General features: G+C 42.5%; 1 protein-coding gene across 5 annotated transcripts in view; it reads left to right on the top strand.

Moving 5' to 3' along the window:
* The window catches only part of CDC14B (cell division cycle 14B), a 42,644-nt gene that overhangs the window by 11,978 nt on the left and 8,548 nt on the right, over positions 1 to 22,118 (top strand). For 4 of the 5 annotated variants that reach the window (XM_069762089.1, XM_069762106.1, XM_069762085.1 and 1 more), the window contains exons 4-12: positions 1,729 to 1,821; positions 2,069 to 2,145; positions 3,418 to 3,484; positions 4,567 to 4,629; positions 4,748 to 4,835; positions 7,066 to 7,296; positions 8,487 to 8,625; positions 10,190 to 10,352; positions 12,188 to 12,303. In XM_069762089.1, coding sequence (XP_069618190.1) covers positions 1,729 to 1,821; positions 2,069 to 2,145; positions 3,418 to 3,484; positions 4,567 to 4,629; positions 4,748 to 4,835; positions 7,066 to 7,296; positions 8,487 to 8,625; positions 10,190 to 10,352; positions 12,188 to 12,303 — 1,037 coding nt within the window. Of the gene's footprint in view, positions 1 to 1,728; positions 1,822 to 2,068; positions 2,146 to 3,417; positions 3,485 to 4,566; positions 4,630 to 4,747; positions 4,836 to 7,065; positions 7,297 to 8,486; positions 8,626 to 10,189; positions 10,353 to 12,187; positions 12,304 to 19,806; positions 19,949 to 22,118 lie in introns of all 5 variants that reach the window. The other variant, XM_069762098.1, reaches the window with a different exon arrangement.

Here is a 22,118-nt window from a genome sequence, read left to right as displayed (position 1 = left end):
ACTGGTGCATTGTTCCAAGGTGCTGCGCACTCCTACCCTGACTACGCCGTTTCGCATGTGAGCTTCTTCCAAAAAGGGGCCCCCAGGGTACAGCACCTTGGAACAATGCACCATTCACTTTGTAAGTACCTTATGTGACAGTCACTGGTGACGTGATGGAAGGGAGATGCGTGCCACTGCGCATGTTGGCGTCGGTGCTGTAAAACCAGAATCTTTTCCTCCAACACACTTCGTGTTGGGACGGTTTATGGAAAGTTATTTTATTGGTGGACCTTCGTAGAACGGGAGGGAGAATGTCCACGTATTTCCACCTGCAGTGTCCTGACAGGACCTGTATGATGTTGAGATCATGTGATCAATCACACGATGGAGGAGTCACATGGTCTGGGCTTAAATTGCTGACTTCCAAAGCTTTCAGTGTTCAGTGTGTGCCTGGAGAGGGAGCACTCCAGGGAAGTGTTTGCTAAACCTGAACAGTGGACATTGCTACCTGTGAGTGGGCTCATCGCCGTTAGGAAAAAGGACAGTTTCTTTGTATTGCACAGAGGGCCGTGTTTACTTTCCCAAGCTTGTCTTGTGCTGTCTACAATAAACCAAGCATTTTCTTAAAGAGATAGTGTTCTGGTTCTACCTCTGTGTCCAGCCGAGTGAGACGCTCTACCACTCTTCTTGGAGACGTGAGGAAAAATTACCCTCCCCTCTCCTTCAAACAAAGGCTCTGTGCACACGATGCGGATTTTGCTGCGGATCTGCAGCAGTTTTCCATGAGTTTACAGTACAATGTAAACCTATGGGAAACCGAAAATGCTGTGCCCATGCTGCGGAAAAAAACGCACGGGCGGTTTACATTCCGCAGCATGTCAATTCTTTGTGCGGAATCCGCAGCGGGTTTACACCTGCTCCATAATAGAAAACCGCAAGTGTAAAACCGCAGTGGAAACCGCACAAAAAAGGCAGTAAATCCGCAGGAAAAACGCAGTGTTTTTGCCCTCCGGATTTATCAAATCCACTGCAGAAAAATCCGCAGTGGACCATTTTACCATGTGCACATACCCAAATGTTTTCTCTGCAGACATTAGTTGAATAGTTTAGAAAATGTCTTCTCACATATAAACAAATTTCCTGGATTAAGAAAAATGTATACCTCTCACCATAGAGAATTTTTCAACCTTTATTGATGCTTATGCGCTTGCACTTCAACATAATAAGCTACTGATAAAAAAAAATATATAAATAAGTTTGACACTGTCTTTCTAAAATCCGCAGGATAATCCTTGATTATATCCATATTAACATGATTTATGATGCTTGATTTGAGCGGCATTAGAATGTACATTGTGTGTATATACAATACTGCCATCTTGAAACCTATTTCCAGTGCCAGCGCACTACCTTTTTGTTCTACAGCTTCAATTGTGATGACAATGTAAACTGTTAATATTCGTGTGAACATTGGTTAGTTGTTGTTTTTATTTCTTACAATTGCACATTTTCCCTTTAATAAAATATCTTGTTGGCTGAAAATTTTGCTACATAGAAGTTCCATCACAAATTAATGGCTGATTTTTATTTTATTTTTTTAATAATAATCTTCTGTATAAAATGTAAAATTTCTATTGATTTGCTCCCCTTTTACAATTTTTCTCAATCGGTTAGGAAATGGCTTTTTCTTTTTGAAAGACTTGTCCCATTTTTTTTTTTATTTTTTTTTTTTTTATATATATTTAGTCCTGTTCGCTGGCAAATAAGAAAATCGTCCATTACACCGACTGTGACCCGAAAAAACGAACCAATGCTGCCTTTTTAATAGGAAGTTATGCTGTAAGTACAAGCCTTACACTTGCCCATTACTGCGCATATGTCATTTGGTGATACGCACAGAGGTAACCGTCCTTTGTAGTGACATAATAATATTATACTTATCTGAGTGTCTTATTCGTAGAACGTCTAATGAGAAATGTTATTTTACCAGTCTTATGAATGCTGTATGCAGCCCCTGCCCAGTCTGAATTACATTATTGTAGTCCATGTAATAATAAGTTATTAGTTCTGTAATTGTATTTCTTAGATCATATACTTGAAGAAACTCCCAGAAGAAGTGTACAGAATTTTGCAGATGGGAAATGTGACTTACCTTTCATTTAGGTAACTAGAATGTGATGCTTAAAGGGTTTGTTCATCTCTTCTTAACAGCTAATATGGCCATAATTAAAGGGAACCTGTCACCCCCAAAATCGAAGATGAGCTAAACCCACCAGCATCAGGGGCTTATCTACAGCATTTTTGAATGCTGTAGATAAACCCCCGATGTTACCTGAAAGATGAGGAAAAAAAGGTTAGATTATACTCACGCGGGCTCGTCCGATCCGATGGATGTTGCGGTCCGGTCCGGGGCCTCCCATCTTCTTACGATGACGTCCTCTTCTTGTCTTCAGGCTGCGGCTCCGGCGCACTTTGTCTGCCCTGTTGAGGGCAGAGCAAAGTACTGCAGTGCGCAGGTGCCGTGCCTCTCTGACCTTTCCCGGCTCCAGCGCACTGCGGTACTTTGCTCTGCCCTCAACAGGGCAGACAAAGTGTGCCGGAGCCGCAGCCTGAAGACAAGAAGAGGACGTCATCGTAGGAAGATGGGAGGCCCCGGACCTGAACCGGACGGGGACCGCCCTATGGGTGAGTATAATCTAACCTCTTTTTCTCATTTTTCAGGATACATCGGGGGCTTATCTACAGCATTCCAGAATGTTGTAGATAAGCCCCTGATGCCGGTGGGCTTTGCTCACCTTTGCTTTTGGGGGTGACAGGTTCTCTTTAAGATAAAGAAAAAACCTAAGCGTACCTCCCAGATCGGCCCCACTCCTGATGTCAGCGGTCCTGTAGTATACCAAACAGTGTCTATTGATCGGCTGCAGCCATCACATCAAAGTGGATGTCTGCTCTGAAGGACTGCAGCTGACCAACAGTCTCTTACCCAGCTTCTGCAGGCACGAGACACCACACTGACCTTAGAAATGGTCTGGGAGGTGAGTATATGGATTTTTTTTCTTTCATGCTATGGCCACTTTAGCGGTTCCTAAAGGATTTGTCCAATAGTGGACAACATATCGTGAATTGTTAGAAGATGTGACCTCTGCGTTGCAGGCTCTTTCACAGACTTGGGACTTTTAATTGGAGAACTCGCATGCAGTGTTAAAATGGACACTTTGAAGACCCTATTATAAATCATGGGGGTACATTTGCCAATGTTATGGCTACAAAGAGAGGCCATGATACTGAGGTGACCCGAGCCAGAATTGCTTACACTACTTAGAATACTGCAATGGATATAATGGCCTTCTCCCTGTCGCTGGTGGTCTACATCATTATACTGGGAGGGTGGTCTTTGCTGGCACATGCCTATTGTACTGTTGCTTTGTGTTCTAGGGATGCCTCGTTCGGTACCTGTAATTTCCACTTGACGCTTCTTGGCTGTTTCTACGCTGTGCACAGGGTGAGTGGTCGGCACATGATTAGTTTGGAAGAAGCGGGCAGCACCAAACTAGTAGGGAGTGCTCACTGCATAGTGAAGAATCCTAGCAATGAGGAGGAAAAGTAACTGCTGGGACAGGCACATCCCAAAATAAAGTAATATTTTTATTCAGGAAGGCAAAAAAACCAGCAGATACAATTAAAACCATCTACAAAACCATGTGCTACAATGAGAATAACAGTTTAAGCTCCAACAATGAGGCCAGAGACCCACAGGAGATATCCGGAAATATCCAAGGAAAACCACCTGGAACTGTTGGGTAACCACGTGACCAACAAATGCAGAAAATACATAAACGGTAATGGGGAAAATACCACAGCATCAAGAATCACATGAGCAGTACCAGTAGTAAGAAAATGGGATTATCACTGGATAAATACCATTCCAGGGGAGAGGAGAAGGGAGTTTAATAAGTAAAATATTCCTGTGAAGAACAACAAAGTCCCCGCGCGTATCGACGAAATATGGCTTCCTCACGGGGTGCTCTTCTCACTGGTACCTCTCGTGCTGTTTTATGCTGTGCTGTTTTTACCATTATTAATTCATATTTTCTTGTATTTTTCGAACTTGTTGGTGACATGTTTGTCTATCAGTTCCAAGTAAGTTTCCTTGGATATTGACTGATGTCTCCAGTGAGTCATGGACTGATATTTCCATTGTGGCACCTTGGTCTTGTGCATGTTTTATCTGTATGTAACTAGTATTTTTTTGCATTACTGAATACTCCCCCACCACAGTGTCCTCTTCTGAAGCCAGCAGCTGATTTCAGATTGCAAGTGGCTTGAGTGCATGACATCACTACCATGCGTCCCCAGTCATGTGCGCGTCGGCAGCGTGCCTTACTGCTCATGGGCCCGGCAGGTCCCCTGTGCTGCAATACAGTTCAGCTTGAAGTTTGCTCTGGCATCGGTGAGCTTCTCACCCGCATGGGCCCGCTCGTGACCGCGATAGTTATGCCCCTGAGTATATCCACAAAAATGTCCGCTGAGAGTACCCCTGTAATGTTTTCCTTGTATTTTAATATACTTTCTTATATATTCTAGGCCTTACAGTATGAATTCCTTGATTTTAGCACATTTGACCTGGAGGAATACCAGCACTATGAGGTGAGGTTTAGTAAAGAGCTTTAGCAGTATCTCGATTTTCAGTAGATCATAACGGGATCACATGAATCGTTTGAGGAAGAGCGTTTTTGTTCATTGTTCTCATTTTCTTTTTCATCAGAGAGCTGAAAACGGAGACTTCAACTGGATAATTCCAAAGAAATTTCTGGCTTTCAGTGGACCCCATAACAAAAGTAAAATGGATAATGGTATGTTGTTGTTTACCTCTTGTATCTGTGTTGAACCCAAGATGGAGCAGTTGCGAAACACGCAATTTTTGGTGGGTGAGCCCTTACCGTGTATTATCAGTTATTACTAGTTTTTGACTATTGCTTTACTCTCTATTATTACCTTTTTATCTGCTTCATTGAAGATATATTTTTTTTCATACATTAATAGTACACATGAAATAAACAACTTTGTAACATGTCTTGTTAGACAAATTGCTATCTTCCTCCTCGTTCTCTGTAACTGCAGTAGGAGATCTGTCTGGCAATAGCCCCTCCCCCGCCATACAAGTTTACAAGCACCAACTGCCCTCTCTTTTCTCAGTAATAAGAAATTATTACCTGTGAATGAAAGATCAGTCCTTGAGGAGAACAAAGCCGATTTCCATGATAAGATGGATTACAAAGTTTATTTTCATGTGTGCCATTCACTTCTTTAAAAAAAAAATTGAACCGGCGGTCACTCTTTATTTGATTCCTCATATTGCAGATGTTGAATGGTTTGTGCTTTCTACTGGGGGATTATTTTTGGCTCGCCGACCTTGGCACATGTACCTGAATTGTATATGTATTTTTTTTTTCATGCTTTTAATTTGTTCCTTATTAAAATCTGCTTTGTAATATGAAATTCCGGTTGTATTAAAATGGATAATGGTATGTTGTTGTCTCCGTCATGGTTCCATATATGATAGGAGTTGGGTGTTTTGTTTAGATTTTTTTTTTTTTTCCAGCAACCATGCCATTAGGAAAGGATCTATCTGTGTGTGTAATATGTATATGCATTTGTGGCATGACTATGACAACTATATTCACATGTACAGTTGGTGCACACATTTTTGTTTTCTATGCAGCCTATATGAATCCGATTCCACAGCCGTTGCGTTCTAGCAGACCTTTATCTCCATGGCCTTCTCTGTGGTAGCTTGCCATCACTTTTCAGTGGTAGAATGGCGGTATTTTTATGTTGGCAGGGTCACTGTTGGAGGATGTGCGCCTGAAACGCTCCAAAGAATAAACGCATTTCTATGTAACAATGACTTTCTGTGTGTTTAGGATTTTGAACATATTTTAACCACTTTAGATTTCTTAAAACTTCAAGCAGTTAAAATAAGCGATATGTCCACTCTGGCACTTTCTGCTTGGAAAGTGGGAAAGATCAAAAGACGCTCAGACATCTTTTAGAATTTTTTTGCCATTTGTTTTTGCTTAAAATACTGGTAGCAGTTTCTTCATTATTCAATTCACTATATTAGTGGTCGTAACAACAGCTACCTAAGCTACTGCAATGTCCTGCACATTGGGTAAGCAACAATCAGAAGAACCATACTAAATTTCTAATTGGAGGTATTTGCTAATATTATTACACGTACTACATTGGTATATGATCTTGGAGATGGGATTACCCCTTTTAAATCTCTTCACGACATCCGCCGTGTATATACGGAACATGTTGGAAGCTCGCGTAGTGAGCCCGCCCCATACCAAGCAGGCGATAGCTGTGTATTAAAGCCAGGACCTGCCCCTAACAATCATGGGTGGAGCATTGGTGTGCCTGCTGTTTGTTAACTTGTCAATCTTTGACGGTGGCATTTAACGCTAGCTTGCGTGTCATTAACTTTGCCCATCAGCACAACTGGGAAGGGATCGCGGGTCGCTGATGGGTTGTCATATTAGTCTGGGGTCAGCTGAAGGGGAGGAAAAATGGATATTGGCTGCGGCGTGAAGGGGTTAGCTTCTACCAGAATGCGGAGCTCTGTATAACCCTGCCTACGCTACTGCAGGGATGCCAATTTGGCAGCTTTCTGCTTATGCACCAGTAAATAGACAATCCGTGGTGGAGGCGGAGTTTCACAAAGCTCATGAATATAGAGGACTACATGGCAGTAGGTGTACTAGTCCTAATCTACTAAATAAAGCATTGATTTTATCAAAACTACAGCAAGCAGCCTAGTAAGTGATACATCATTAGAATCCGGGTCTCTGTGTCTACATTCTACTGCTCTCAGATTAGGTCGGAAAACCTGGTGACAGATTCCCTTTAACGGCACTTACAGGTTGTTGTCCTACTGTTCTGATCACTCACTGTATGAGGTGACGGAACAACGTGGGAACAATCCCCTCAATGTGTGCAAAGAATTCCAATTCTATCCAGCATGAACATTCCCGTAGTGTGACAGTAGTCTGGATTCTATACTTTGCCATCCTCTTTCAGGATACCCCCAACATGCTCCCGAAGCCTACTTCCCATACTTCAGAGAGCACAACGTCTCTACAATCATTCGCCTGAATAAAAAATTGTACGATGCCAAGCGGTTTACTGATGCCGGTTTTGAACATCACGACCTATTCTTTGTTGATGGAAGTACACCAAGTGACGCCATAGTGAAGAAGTTCCTGAACATCTGTGAAAATGCAGAAGGCGCCATAGCTGTGCATTGTAAAGGTGAGCGCTGGTGCTTCCTATGTCATATACTCGCCCATTCTGAGCTGGAGACTGTCTGTTTCCTCAATAAGGGGAGTGACTAAAAACGATTCGATTTTCCTTGTTGATATGATTGGTTACAAGTTTAAAGGGTGGTCCGAAACGAACATTGATTTTAATTATAAATGTCTGTTTAATGTCATATTCTAATTACTTTTCTAATATACTTTTATTTAAAAAATAGATGGTAGCCCGATTCTAACGCATCGGGTATTCTAGAATATGTATGTAGTTTATTTATGAAGACGCACGCAGTATATAACACAGGCCACGTAGTTTATTGCGCAACCCGCGTAGTATATTGCGCAACCCGCGTAGTGTATTGCCCAGACCACGGAGTAGTGTATTGCCCAGACCACGGAGTAGTGTATTGCCCAGACCACGGAGTAGTGTATTGCCCAGACCACGGAGTAGTGTATTGCCCAGACCACGTAGTATATAGCAATGTGGGCATCATATCCCTGTTAAAAAACAAAAACAAAACAAAAACATTAAAATAAAAAAGTTATATACTCGCCTTCCGTTGGCCCCTGGACCGGATCATGGCGAAGCGGTTACCGACGCTCCTAGCGCGCTCCGATCTCAAGAGTACATTGCCGTCTCGTGAGACCGCTACGTCATCATCTCGCGAGATCGCAATGCATGGAGCGGTCACCGGAGCGTTGCGAGGAGCGGGAAAGGCCTGTTGTGGATCCGAGGGGCTGACAGACGGTGAGTATATAATGATTTTTTATTTTTTTTTATTATTTTTAACATTAGGTCTTTTTACTATTGATGCTGCATAGGCAGCATCAATAGTAAAAAGTTGGTCACACAGGGTTAATAGCAACATTAGCTGGTCTGTTTTTCCTGCTCACCAGCTTCTCTACTTAAAATGCACATTGACAGTGCACTCTCTCCATCTCTTCACTTCCCCTCAGAACTGGCAAGGGAGCACTTTGTCACTGTGCATTGAAAGTAATATCACACAATGACAAGAGAACTCGTCCTGAGCATACGCCGGAATGATAACCAAGGTATGCTCAATATGATTCAAATAGACCTTTAGAATTAAAATCAATGTTGGTTTCAGACCACCCCTTTAATTAATACAGGAGCTACGAGATTATATATTTTAAAGGACTGTTTTTAACCGTTTTGGTGTTTTTCAGCTGGTTTAGGTAGGACGGGAACGCTGATAGCTTGTTACATGATGAAGCATTATAGAATGAATGCCGCGGAAACCATCGCTTGGATCCGAATATGCAGGCCCGGCTCTGTGATTGGACCTCAGCAGCAGTTCCTGCTTGAGTAAGTTCTTTCCATGGGTGAAATGTGACTGTTTTTGGTCACAATGCAGTAGATTTATGATTGTTGTCAATTTTCACAGCATAGATAAGACAGGTAGAAACCGCGGCAAATGTATTACTACTTTGGCACACACTATATTGGCTGCATAGACTGTTTCCTTCAAAACCTAAATTATAAACCTCAGATATGCTGCCGCGAAAAGCCACATTGCAAATAACAAAAAATGACAGGCGCACTCCAACAAAGCCAGCGCGGACTATGCTGATCATGGTATTCCCTGGGCAGCACCAACATCTGGGCAGGTTGGTACAGATGACTCCAGTTGGGAAAGGGCACTAACATTATATATATGCTCGCCACTATTTGGGTCGTTGGGCTGGGAATATCATTAGAGGTCATTTATTCTGGTGGCCATGTCTCCCTTTCTTGGCCTAATTATCCCTGTAATTAGCTGTGCGCACGTTAAGTATTGGCTGCGTTTGTCATTTTTCTATTCTGCACAGTTCTCACATTTACATGGACTATTTCCTAATCCCTACAAAGTGAATCAGATTCCTGAAGTCTTGTGCACACGCAATTCTTTCACTGTGTTTGCAGCGTTTTTCACCAATTCTAATGACTGGAAGAAAATGCATTAAAAATGCAACCAAAAAAACACCTATTTTATGCTGCATTTTCTTTTCCTGCCAACACTTGAGTATTTGCTGCCAAAATGTCTGCAGCAAATGATTAACGTGTGCACATACCCTTACGGTTCGGTATCACATTGTCTCTGGTCTTGCCGCAATTTTTCAGACAGTTACACAATTTTTCAGACAGTACACGAATTTATTTGGTGCTCTAAATCCAATACGTTCTGAATTCAGTTTTCGTCACTTGCCAAATGGCACCTTTATGGCCGATAGTCTCTCTGGTTCAGATCTGAATTCTTCACCCTGCTCCCATAGATTTATTCTTCGTCTTCATTGTCAAGGTCACAGCTGGGATGCGCCTCTGTTGGCTTTTTGATAATACGTTAATTTATCAGAAAAGGTGCGTCCTTTCATGGCGGCTGTACCCTGCTACATGTGGTCACTGGCTGTGGGACACGTCCAGATATCTCCTCTCCCATATATATCTCCATCACACTGACAATATGATGGCTATTAATTAGTGATGAGCGACCATACTAACGAGTGACTTTGACGTGCTCGAATTATATGTCCGAGTCCCCGCACCTGCATGTCTCGCGGCTGTTCGCAGCCCAATGTATACAGGGATGACCTGTTTGTTTGGCAATCCCCATGTGTGCTGTCGAACAGACATGCGAACATATTATTTGAGCACACCGAAGTGGCATTACCCAAGCGCGTCCGCTCATGACTAAACCTAAGTTTAGTGGAAATGTAATCTAAAGTTGCGCTCGTTACATCCTCTTTTTCATTTATGACCATTTGCGATGTCATCCTTTCCTTTCACCCCACACCCCCTCACCTCTTTCTTTTTTCTTTTTCATATCCACATTCATGTACTAGCTAGAAAACCTCTAGATGTTGATTGTGAACATGTTCTACGTATTTTACAGAAAACAAATGAGTCTCTGGAACGAAGGCGACATTTATCGCAAAAAGAGGCGAGAGCAGGAAGATGGTAACAGCGTAGCCGTAACCTTTATCCTCTCTGGGGTGGACGATATTTCACTCCATGACGATCTGGGCAAAGCTTCTGGTAAAGAAGACATTGAGCTGGTAAGTCCATGGAAAATATGCATTAGATGACTTCTTCCCAGTATATACATGTAGAAATCAGCTGTGCCTTACATATTCTCACCAAAATGGGTCACTCCCGTCTTTGTCTGTCCTTCTGTCTGTCTTTCTGTCCGTCACGGATATTCATTGGTCGCGGCCTCTGTCTGTCATGGAAATCCAAGTCGCTGATTGGTCGTGGCAAAACGCCCACGACCATTGCCACAACCAATCAGCGACGGGCACAGTCCACCGGCAAAATGGCTGCTCCTTCCTCCCTGCAGTCAGTGCCTGCTCCATACTCCCCTCCAGTCAGCCCTCACACAGGGTTAATGGCAGCGTTAATGGACCGCGGTGTAACGCACTCCATTAACGCAGCTATTAACCCTGCGTGACCAACTTTTTACTATTGATATGCGTATGCAGCATCAATAGTAAAAATATCTAATGTTAAAAATAATAATAAAAAAAAAACGTTATTCTCACCCTCCGACGTCGTGCCCTGTCCTCGGCAGTGCAAGCGGCAGGTTCTGGTGCCAAGGATGCTATGCGAGAAGGACCTGCCATGACGTCACGGTCATGTGACCGCAACGTCATCACAGGTCCTGCGCCCATACCAACCCTGGGACCGGAAGCTGCCGCGTGCACCGCACAGAGCCGCCAGGACTACAAGGGGCCCTTGGAAGGTGAGTATATGTTAATTTTTTTATTTTAAGTCTTTTTTAACCTGTTACATACATGGCTGGGCAGTATACTACGTGTCTGTGCTGTATACTACATGGCTCTGTGCTGTATATGCAATATGCTACGTGACTGGGCAATATACTACGTGCGCTGTGCAATATGCTGCGTGGCTGGGCAATATGCTACGTGACTGGGCAATATACTACGTGCGCTGTGCAATATGCTACGTGGCTGGGCAATATGCTACGTGACTGGGCAATATACTACGTGCGCTGTGCAACATGCTACGTGGCTGGGCAATATGCTACGTGACTGGGCAATATGCTACGTGACTGGGCAATATACTACGTGCGCTGTGCAATATACTATGTGGCTGGGCAATATACTACGTGGCTGGGCAATATACTACGTGGCTGGGCAATATACTACGAGGGCTGTGCAATATACTACGTGGGCTGTGCAATATACTACGTGGGCTGTGCAATATACTACGTGGACATGCATATTCTAGAATACCCGATGCGTTCGAATCGGGCCACCATCTAGTTTGTCCATATACACATACACATACTGTGTGAACAAATATTAGGCTATTTGGATTTTTGATTAATTTTATTATTGAACCACTAGTTCTGTTGGTCAATGTAAAAGATTAATAAACCTGAATATTTTAACCTGATGAAAGTGTCTTCTAAAAACTGTCAGATGATTTGAGAGTTTTGGTCGCAGATGGACTCAAAATCAAAAGGTCCAATTAACTGATCTTTAAGAACACTAGCCCATAGCAGTTCCCTACCTCCTGGTGTCTGAGTCATGTTACTGATCCGGCCATGGTCCCATCAATCTGCTCCATCAGGAGTCACTTTCATACTATCAGTCCAGAAAATCTTTTGAAAAATCTGTCTTCAGGTATTTCCTGGCCCACTCTTAGCATTTTCCCGTCAATGTCTTGTTCAGTGGTGGTCTGGTTTCTGGCTCTGTTACCTTGGCCATGTCTCTGAGCACTGAACACCTTGTAGTTCTGGGCTCCAGGGAGGTTGACATTCTGGAATATGACAGCACTGGGGATAATGACTTACTGGTCGCTTCACATTTCATTCTTCTCAATCATTCTTTTCAATAACTAATCTCCACTTTAACTTCCTCTTACACAGTACAGTGGGGATGATGATGTCGACGAAGACGAGGCCATCAGCGTGACACAGGGGGATAAACTTCGTGTCTTAAAATCTAAGAGACAGACGAGGACGTCCTCGGCAGCTCCACTCTCGTAAGTAATCATTCGTGAAGTCGTTGGGGTTTGGATTTTTGCCCTCTAATCACTGACGGGCAGGTCGTAAGAAGGAAATGGACTTCTCATAGCTCGGAGTGATGCTGTCCGGCCACCGAATGTAACGTTAAAACTGGTAAATGTTTTGACAAACTGACTTCCCTTTTTTTGGATAGGTTCAGGTTTGCTGCACCCAGAGCGTCCTACTAAATAAGCTCTTAAAGTAAATTGTAAAGCTAAGCCTTGGAAATGAGGTTCAACACCGAGCAATTAGCTAGAATTCCCCCAAACTTCTAAGAGTAAACGTTCTTTCTAAGCAGGTGACCGATTCATTGATTTTAGAGATGATCTCATTTTTTGCTGCATATGGTCACAATATTGATGGCGTATCTCTAGGATAGATTATTTAGATCTGGTCAGGCAGGAATCCACTATCGGCTGTTTTTAACATTGCAATAATGTGCGCAGATAGAGGAAAGTAGACCATGGAAAGGCGGCAGCCCCTGTACACTGCCGTAGGACAAGGGTGTCTCCCCAATCTGATACTGATGACCTATCCTCAGGATTAATGTCTCATTTAGACTTGAACTTAACAGCCTTCTCTATATATATTCCTATGAGGTCAGGAGACCGGCGGTCAGTCCATGCTCCCCAGTCCACACATAGACCTCTGAATGAGGCTTCCTATTGTAATCCTGGCCATCCTTCCCTCTGTACACTCCACTTTTCCTCATAATATCTGTTGGTAGAGATATTCTCATAAGGTTCTATGAAACTAAAAATCCAAGCTGGCAAATTGGAGTAAAATTAACCCCGCTGTTAGCACCTGCAGTGTACACATGATTTCTCATTGAATGGCTGCTTGCTTCACTAGTGATCATATCTACACCATAAGGCCTCATTCAGACATACAGTGGGGCAAAAAAGTATTTAGTCAGTCAGCAATAGTGCAAGTTCCACCACTTAAAAAGATGAGAGGCGTCTGTAATTTACATCATAGGTAGACCTCAACTATGGGAGACAAACTGAGAAACAAAAATCCAGAAAATCACATTGTCTGTTTTTTTAAAATTTTATCTGCATATTATGGTGGAAAATAAGTATTTGGTCAGAAACAAACAATCAAGATTTCTGGCTCTCACAGACCTGTAACTTCTTCTTTAAGAGTCTCCTCTTTCCTCCACTCATTACCTGTAGTAATGGCACCTGTTTAAACTTGTTATCAGTATAAAAAGACACCTGTGCACACCCTCAAACAGTCTGACTCCAAACTCCACTATGGTGAAGACCAAAGAGCTGTCAAAGGACACCAGAAACAAAATTGTAGCCCTGCACCAGGCTGGGAAGACTGAATCTGCAATAGCCAACCAGCTTGGAGTGAAGAAATCAACAGTGGGAGCAATAATTAGAAAATGGAAGACATACAAGACCACTGATAATCTCCCTCAATCTGGGGCTCCACGCAAAATCCCACCCCGTGGGGTCAGAATGATCACAAGAACGGTGAGCAAAAATCCCAGAACCACGCGGGGGACCTAGTGAATGAACTGCAGAGAGCTGGGACCAATGTAACAAGGCCTACCATAAGTAACACACTACGCCACCATGGACTCAGATCCTGCAGTGCCAGACGTGTCCCACTGCTTAAGCCAATACATGTCCGGGCCCGTCTGAAGTTTGCTAGAGAGCATTTGGATGATCCAGAGGAGTTTTGGGAGAATGTCCTATGGTCTGATGAAACCAAACTGGAACTGTTTGGTAGAAACACAACTTGTCGTGTTTGGAGGAAAAAGAATACTGAGTTGCATCCATCAAACACCATACCTACTGTAAAGCATGGTGGTGGAAACATCATGCTTTGGGGCTGTTTCTCTGCAAAGGGGCCAGGACGACTGATCCGGGTACATGAAAGAATGAATGGGGCCATGTATCGTGAGATTTTGAGTGCAAACTTCCTTCCATCAGCAAGGGCATTGAAGATGAAACGTGGCTGGGTCTTTCAACATGACAATGATCCAAAGCACACCGCCAGGGCAACGAAGGAGTGGCTTCGTAAGAAGCATTTCAAGGTCCTGGAGTGGCCTAGCCAGTCTCCAGATCTCAACCTTATAGAAAACCTTTGGAGGGAGTTGAAAGTCCGTGTTGCCAAGCGAAAAGCCAAAAACATCACTGCTCTAGAGGAGATCTGCATGGAGGAATGGGCCAACATACCAACAACAGTGTGTGGCAACCTTGTGAAGACTTACAGAAAACGTTTGACCTCTGTCATTGCCAACAAAGGATATATTACAAAGTATTGAGATGAAATTTTGTTTCTGACCAAATACTTATTTTCCACCATAATATGCAAATAAAATGTTAAAAAAACAGACAATGTGATTTTCTGGATTTTTTTTTCTCAGTTTGTCTCCCATAGTTGAGGTCTACCTATGATGTAAATTACAGACGCCTCTCATCTTTTTAAGTGGTGGAACTTGCACTATTGCTGACTGACTAAATACTTTTTTGCCCCACTGTAGGTATTTGTATGCCCAAACCAGGAGTGTCTCAAAAACACAGAACCGGTGTCAATCTTTCACTTAGTTTTTCTCTGCTTGTTCCATTCCTGGTTTTGGTATACAAGCCCTGATAAAAAAAAAAAACCACTGATGTGTGAACGAGGCCTAAGGCATTTATTAACGTCCCCATAGGCTATGTTCACATGTAGCGTTTTTGCAGCATTCTTTTGCTTTTTTTTTTTTTCTTTTAAAGATTAAAGATCCATATTAAAAGCTGCTTTTCAAAGTACCAGAAATGAGGTTTTAGAAATCTCATGTACATGATTTGTTTTTTCCTGACTGAATTTAAGACTAGTGTTTTTTCTAAAATCTGCAGTATGGCAATTTGAGTTTCCCACAAACGACATTTTAATCAATAGATCTGGGAATAATATTAACTTCCACAATTGGATGTGATTAAATAAAATGTTCCTGTGCTGAGACAATCTTATAAATGTGCCCCTGCTGTGTACTGTGTGATGGCCGTGTCTGACCGTGCAGGAACATGGTCTGATCATACACAGCTCATGTAGAGAGCAGGTTTTTGGCTGCAGAAAAAAAAACGCAGCAAGCACTCTGCATGTGAACATAGTCCTAGACTGAAGAATAAAAGATGACGTACCCGTGCTTATTATCGTAATTGCATAGAATATATTTATCGGCCAGGATTGTTATTACATTTGTTAAGCATATTGCATAACGTCGTGCTGGTCAAATGCTGCGTGTTGTACTCTCCATATGTGTAAAATCAGCCCCTGGAATTACAGTGGGGAAAATAAGTATTTGATACACTGCCGATTTTGCAAGTTTTCCCACCTACAAAGAATGGAGAGGTCTGTCATTTTTATCATAGTTATGCTTTAAATGTGAGAGCCAGAATATAAAAAAAAGCCAGAAGATCACACTGTATGATTGTTACATAATTAATTTTCATTTTATTTCATGAAATAAGTATTTGATACAATAGAAAAACAGACCTTAATATTTGTTACAGAAACCATTATTTGCATTTAGAGTTCAGACATTTCCTGTTGTTCTTGACCAAGTTTGCACACACTGCAGCAGGAATTTTGCCCCACTCCTCCATAAAGATATTTTACAGATCTTTTAGGTTTCAGGCTGTCATTGGTTTCACCTCTCTCCAAAGATTTTCTATTGGGTTAAGGTTTGGGGACTGGCTAGACCACTCCAGGACCTTGAAATGCTTCTTACAGAGCCACTCTGGCTGTGTGTTTCGGGTCATTGTCATGCTGGAAGACCCAGCCACAACCCATCTTCAATACTCTGAGGGAAGGAGGTTGTTGGCCAAAATCTTGCGATACATGACCCCATCCATCGTTCCTTCAATATGATGCGCTCATCCTGTCTCCTTTGCAGAAAAGCACCCCAAAGATTTTTCCCACACAATGCTTCATAGATAGGATGTGGTGTTCTTGGGGTTGTACTTGTCCTTCCTCTTCCAAACACAGTGAGTGGAGTTGATACCCAAAAGTTCTACTTTGGTCTCCTCTGACCACATGATCTTCTCCCATGCTTCCTCTGCATTACCCAGATGGTCGTTGGTGAACTTCAAACAGGCCTGGACATGTGCTGATGTGAGTAAGGGGACGTTGCGTGCCATTCAGGATTTTAACCCATGACCACGTAGTGTGCTACTAACAGTAATGTTTAAACCCCTTCATGACCCCAGCTTTTTTCGGTTTTGCGTTTTTCTCTCCCCTCCTTCCCAGAGCCATAACTTTTTTTTTTTTTCCGTCAATATGGCCATGTGAGGGCTCATTTTTTGCGGGACGAGTTGTACTTTTGAGCGACACCATTGGTTTTACCATTTCGTGTACTAGAAAATGGGGAAAAAAATTCCAAGTGCGATGAAATTGCAAAAAAAGTGCAATCCCACACTTGTTTTTGTTTTGGCTTTTTTTGCTAGGTTCACTAAATGCCATTATGATTCTCCATCATAACGAGTCATTACGAGTTCATAGACACCAAACATGTCTAGGTTCTTTTTTATCTAAGTGGTGAAAAAAAATTCCAAACTTTGCTGAAGGTAAAAAAACAAACAAAAAACCCCCACAATTTTCCGTTACCTGTAGCGTCTCCATTTTTCGTGATCTGGGGTTGGGTGAGGGCTTATTTCTTGCGTGCCGACCTGACCATTTTAATGATACCATTTTGGTGCAGATACCTTCTTTTGATTGCCCGTTATTGCATATTAATGAAATGTTGCGGCGACCAAAAAAGATCAGGTTAATCCTTTTTTTTTTTAATTGATTGGGTGATTCTGAGCACAGCGATACCATTTTTTTTTTTTTTGAATGGGGTGAAAGGGGGGTGATTTAAACTTTTATATATATATATATATATATATATATATATATTTTTTTTTTTTACTTTTGCCATGCTTCAATAGCTTGGGAGGCTAGAAGCTGGCAAAACTCGATCGGCTCTGCTACATAGGAGCGATGCATAAATCGCTCCTATGTAGCTGAATTACTGCATTGCTATGAGCGCCAACCACAGGGTGGCGCTCACTGCAATCTGGCATCAACAACCATAGAGGTCTGCAGGTGATCTCTGGTTGTCATGCCAACACTCCGATGACACCTGATCACATGACGGGGGTCTCCGTGCACGCATTTCCAGCCTGATGGCCGGAAGCACTTGTTAAATGCCGCTGTCAGTTTGACAGTGGCATTTAGCTAGTTAATAGCAGCGGGTGGACCGCGATTCCACCTGCCACTATTGTGGGCACATGTCAGCTGTATAAAACAGCTGACATGTCGCGGCTTTGATGTGGGCTCCGCGCCAGAGCCCACATCAAAGTGGGAGACACGACATGCGTCGTACTAGTTTGACTGTCAGGTCATTGCCAGGTCTTCCCATGTAGTTCTGGACTGATTCCTGACCTTTCTCAGAATCATCCTTACCCCATGAGGCGAGTTCTTGCATGGAGCCCCAGTCTGAGGAAGATTGACAGTCATCTTGTCTTTCTTCCATTTTCTAATAATTGCACTTACAGTTGTTGCCTCCTCACAAGCTGCTTGCCTATTGTCCTGTAGCCCTTCACAGCCTTGTGCAGGTCTATAATTATGTCCCTGGTGTCCTTAGACAGCTCTTTGGTCTTGGCCATAGTGGAGAGGTTGGAGTGTGATTGAACTCATTACCTATATAAAAGATACCTGTCCACACACTCAAACAGGTGCAGTTACTACAGGTAATGAGTGCAGAGTAGGTCTAACGTGTGTGAGAGCCAGAATTCTTGCTGGTTGGAAGGTGATCAAATACTTTTTCATGCAACAGAATGCAAATTGTATTACATGAAATTGCATAAAAACTTCAGTTTTATATTTTTAAATTGTCTCTCACAGTTTTCCTACGATAACAATTTCAGACCTCTCGATTCTTTGTAGGTGGGAAAACTTGGAAAATCGGCAGTGTATCAAATTCTTATTCTCCCAACTGTATATATGTTAATGGGTATAGATAAATCAGCTGTTCTCCTTGCTCTGATAGACTGGCACCTCTTGCTTGATTGACAGTGTTTTCCATTACTATACCCCCACAAAATCCCGTGCCTGCACGTTCCCAACTTAATTTTGCCCATGAGCCCAATTAAGTCCTCACTGGCTTCACTACTGTACTGCACATGTGCGGGAAGAGGATAAAGCCGTCACTGCCGATGAATCTGCCTCTGTGATGCCGCGCTTTCTCTGTACAAGCCCACTTATCTATGAAGCTGATTTAATGGGATTGTGCGCATGCGCTTGATTGACCCGTCACATAGGTGCTGGATTTGTGACTGAGCTTATTGAGACCGCAGTGTTGGCGATCATATGGTAGGAGGCATGGTTACATCATTGTGGGCTTCTTGTGTGACGTTACCAGCCTAGTTTGATATTAAGTGGGAGATATTCGATTTACTGTGTACAGAGGTATTTACGGGGATTAGAAATTAAAAAAAAAAAAATAAAAAAAAATCACATCCTGGGCAAGAGGTAATATTGGACTATAATAGAGTTTTATGTGGGGGGATTAAAGTAATGTGGCAGGTCAACATGTCAGATGCCCTGACCAATTAGAAATATATAAAATATGAAAGAAAATTTTGGAAAACTAATTGTTCTCTCAACCCAAGTTGGGGGTCATAATTATCTGCTCCGAAGCTGAACATAATTGTCTGTCTGAACGTTATACAGGGCATCACTTTGTCTGGAAGCTTCCACTACCGCTCTGTACAGGGCACATCTTAAGTTAGAATTGGCTTAGGATTTTTCTTGCTGTTTTTCGTTCTTTTACGTTTTGTTTTGTAGAATAGCACAGCACTACACTATCATGGCCTCACTATCTCAAAACCTGATCTCGCGGCACAACCGAGCCAGTGTGAACAGAGCCTTAGTGTTGAGTCTTCATTTTGCAGACGTGTACAGTAACTTGGTAATATTGGTGAACCTTACACACCATAAGTGCTCACACTTTGTGGTCTCCTGCAGAGCTCTCCTTCCCAGTTTGGGTATAGTGGGAATGGGCCTGTGTCCCTACACTATCTGAGGGTGTCATTGTCCCTGACACACGCCACATGGCCAATGGTTATAACATAGTTGTTCTTTATTCAAACGTTACATTTCTAGGAGGAGAAACTGAGGAAGGGATCTGACCAAGGAGTCAGGAGTGGTGACAGGTCCTCCATAGCCTCCTGTGTTCAGTCTTAACTGGCACACAGATCATTTATTCTTTTAATATCTGGGTAATGTGGAAGAATTTAGGTTTCTTGTCCCCCCTCTCAGCCAATTGTGGGGTCCTAGTATTGCTGATTTGCTCTTCCCAGTTGTACTGTTGCATTTCTGTATTCCCTTGGGCATGGTGTAAGAGGACGCTGCATGGAGCCTATGTGAGGTAACGCTGCCTGTGTGCTGTAGCCTGCCAAGCCTGGCCTCTCCATTTTGTTCATCTTCTCCCCTTCTTTTAGATGGGCCCTAGCTATGCTGTTCTCTGCATTGTGTGCCGTGGCCACCTGGTGGATTGTATGTGACTCCCCTCTACCCTTCGTGCTAATCTGTCTAGATGGTGTTTGAGCATAATAGCCCTCAGGACCATGGCCCTTGGCCACTGTAAGTGCCGTCACGTTCTGTGTTTTATGTGGGAGTGCATGAGCCACCTTTACTACTTCTCCCTGGTTTGCCATGCTGTGGAGCTTCATCAAAAACTTGGTTATAATTTTACTCCAATGATACAAATATATCTGCTTTTTTTCCCCCTTTTTCTTGAAATTTTAGGTCTTTGAGAAAATTCTAATAATTCTATTGGTCCATCTGTATTACTACTCGAAGTGCTCCTGTATGACTATTCTTTCATGTTTCTTGTATGAAACTACTACCTTACAAGTATTGCTGTAGACCTCAGGTATATATTACTACAAGGCCGGAGACACACTGTCGTTTTTCAAATCCGTGCAATTTTACTCCTGAAAAGTGGGGACCAGTGTCATGCGTTTCTCAAGCGAGTACAATCCGATTTTTTTTTTTTTTTTTAACACCTAGCATCCGATTTACATCCGATTGCATTGCAATTGTAACATGACAAATTCTCTATATAATTTGCACAAGGAAATATTCTAAGAAAAAAAAAATATAGATATAGAGAGAGAATATAGATAGGTGCAAATATATAATCAGTGCTTTTGTGTGTAGTTTACTGTACATGTATTTACTAAAAAAAAAACATTAATTTGGGAAATAAAAAGTAGGGCCCCCATGTCCTTTGAAAAGCCGGCAATTCATCTGCCGCATACAGTAAAATCACAGCGTGACCCGACAGAATAAAATAGATATATACACACTGACATTGTACAACTGTCTATTCTGTCACATATATAATTATTATAGTGTGCGTGCAGCTCTTACATGTATTTAATTAATACATTATTTTTCTGAAAGAAAAAACATGGCGTGAGCTCCCATGTAATTTTCCAAACCAGCAGAGGGAAAGCATACTGATGGGGCTCACAATCTAAATTCCCTATCAGGGACAGCAATGATAATGTGAGCAAAACTGTAAAGCGCTGCGGAATATGTTAGCGCTATATAAAAATAAAGATTATTATAGATTATTTAAAGATTACTGGTTATAAAAGCATGGTCCCCCTATAATTAATAACCAGCAAAGGCTAGGCCGACATCTGCTGCCTGATAAAAAGCCTAGCCTAGGAAGGGGCCATGGACATTGCCATCCTCCCTCCTCCAGGCCAAAAACATCAGCTCTCAGCCACCTAGGGCGAATATCAGCCAACAGCTGTCTGCCTAGCCTTTGCTGGTTATTAAATATAGGGGAACACATTTTTTTTTTTTTGACAACCAGTAAAGGCTAAGTATACAGCTGTGAACTGATATTAATAGCCTGGGAAGCTCCATGTGTACTATCCCCCCTCTCAGGCTATAAACATCGGTTTCCCCCCCAGCTGTCCACTTTCCCTCTGCTGGTTATGAAAATTACGTTGGAGTCGGCACCATTTATTTTTTATTTTTATTTTTTTTCAGAAAAGAATTTCCGTAATAAATCACATGTACTACAGTAAGCTGCACACACACTGTACTAATTATATATGTGACTGACCTGTTTATATCTATCCTATTCTGACGGATCATGCGGTGATTATACTATACGTGGCAGATGAATTGCCGGTTTTTCAAAGGACATCGATGTGTAAAAATTGGACAGCACTCGCATGGTCGTAAGTCTAAAAATAGATAATAAAGCCCAGCAAATCTTCTTAAAATAGTATTCCTAACTATTAAAGTGATGATCGCCCCACTAGTCTTGAGCATGAAGGGTCGTCCATAGATGAGCAGCTACTCGGGCTGAGATTGGGGGCCAAGAAAGGAGGCAGATTAGGCTTTGGAAGCTGTCAAGCACTTATAGTAGACCAGAGGTGTCAAACTGCATTCCTCGAGGGCCTCAGACCATGCGTGTTTTCAAGATTTCCTTAGCATTGCACAAGGTGCTGGAATCATTCTGTGTAGGTGATGGAATTATCATCTGTGCAATACAAGGAAATCCAGAAAACATGACCTGTTTGTGGCCCTCGAGGAATGCAGTTTGACACCTCTGTAGTAGACAATGCTGGTCTATTTAGGTGTTCTTCCTTTTCTCAGGGAGGCCTACACTATAAGGAGCGCCTACTGTTAGTATCCATAAAAGAGGCTGGCTTTATCAGCGGTCGATGTGATGTCTGTGCTGAAGACAATAACAGACACTTGGTGCAGCAGCGGAGACTTGGCGCTG

Source organism: Ranitomeya imitator, chromosome 1 (genome assembly GCF_032444005.1).
Source record: "Ranitomeya imitator isolate aRanImi1 chromosome 1, aRanImi1.pri, whole genome shotgun sequence".
Lineage (NCBI taxonomy): Eukaryota > Metazoa > Chordata > Amphibia > Anura > Dendrobatidae > Ranitomeya > Ranitomeya imitator.
Note: the sequence above shows the minus strand (reverse complement) of the source record. Positions and strands in the feature narration are given on the sequence as shown.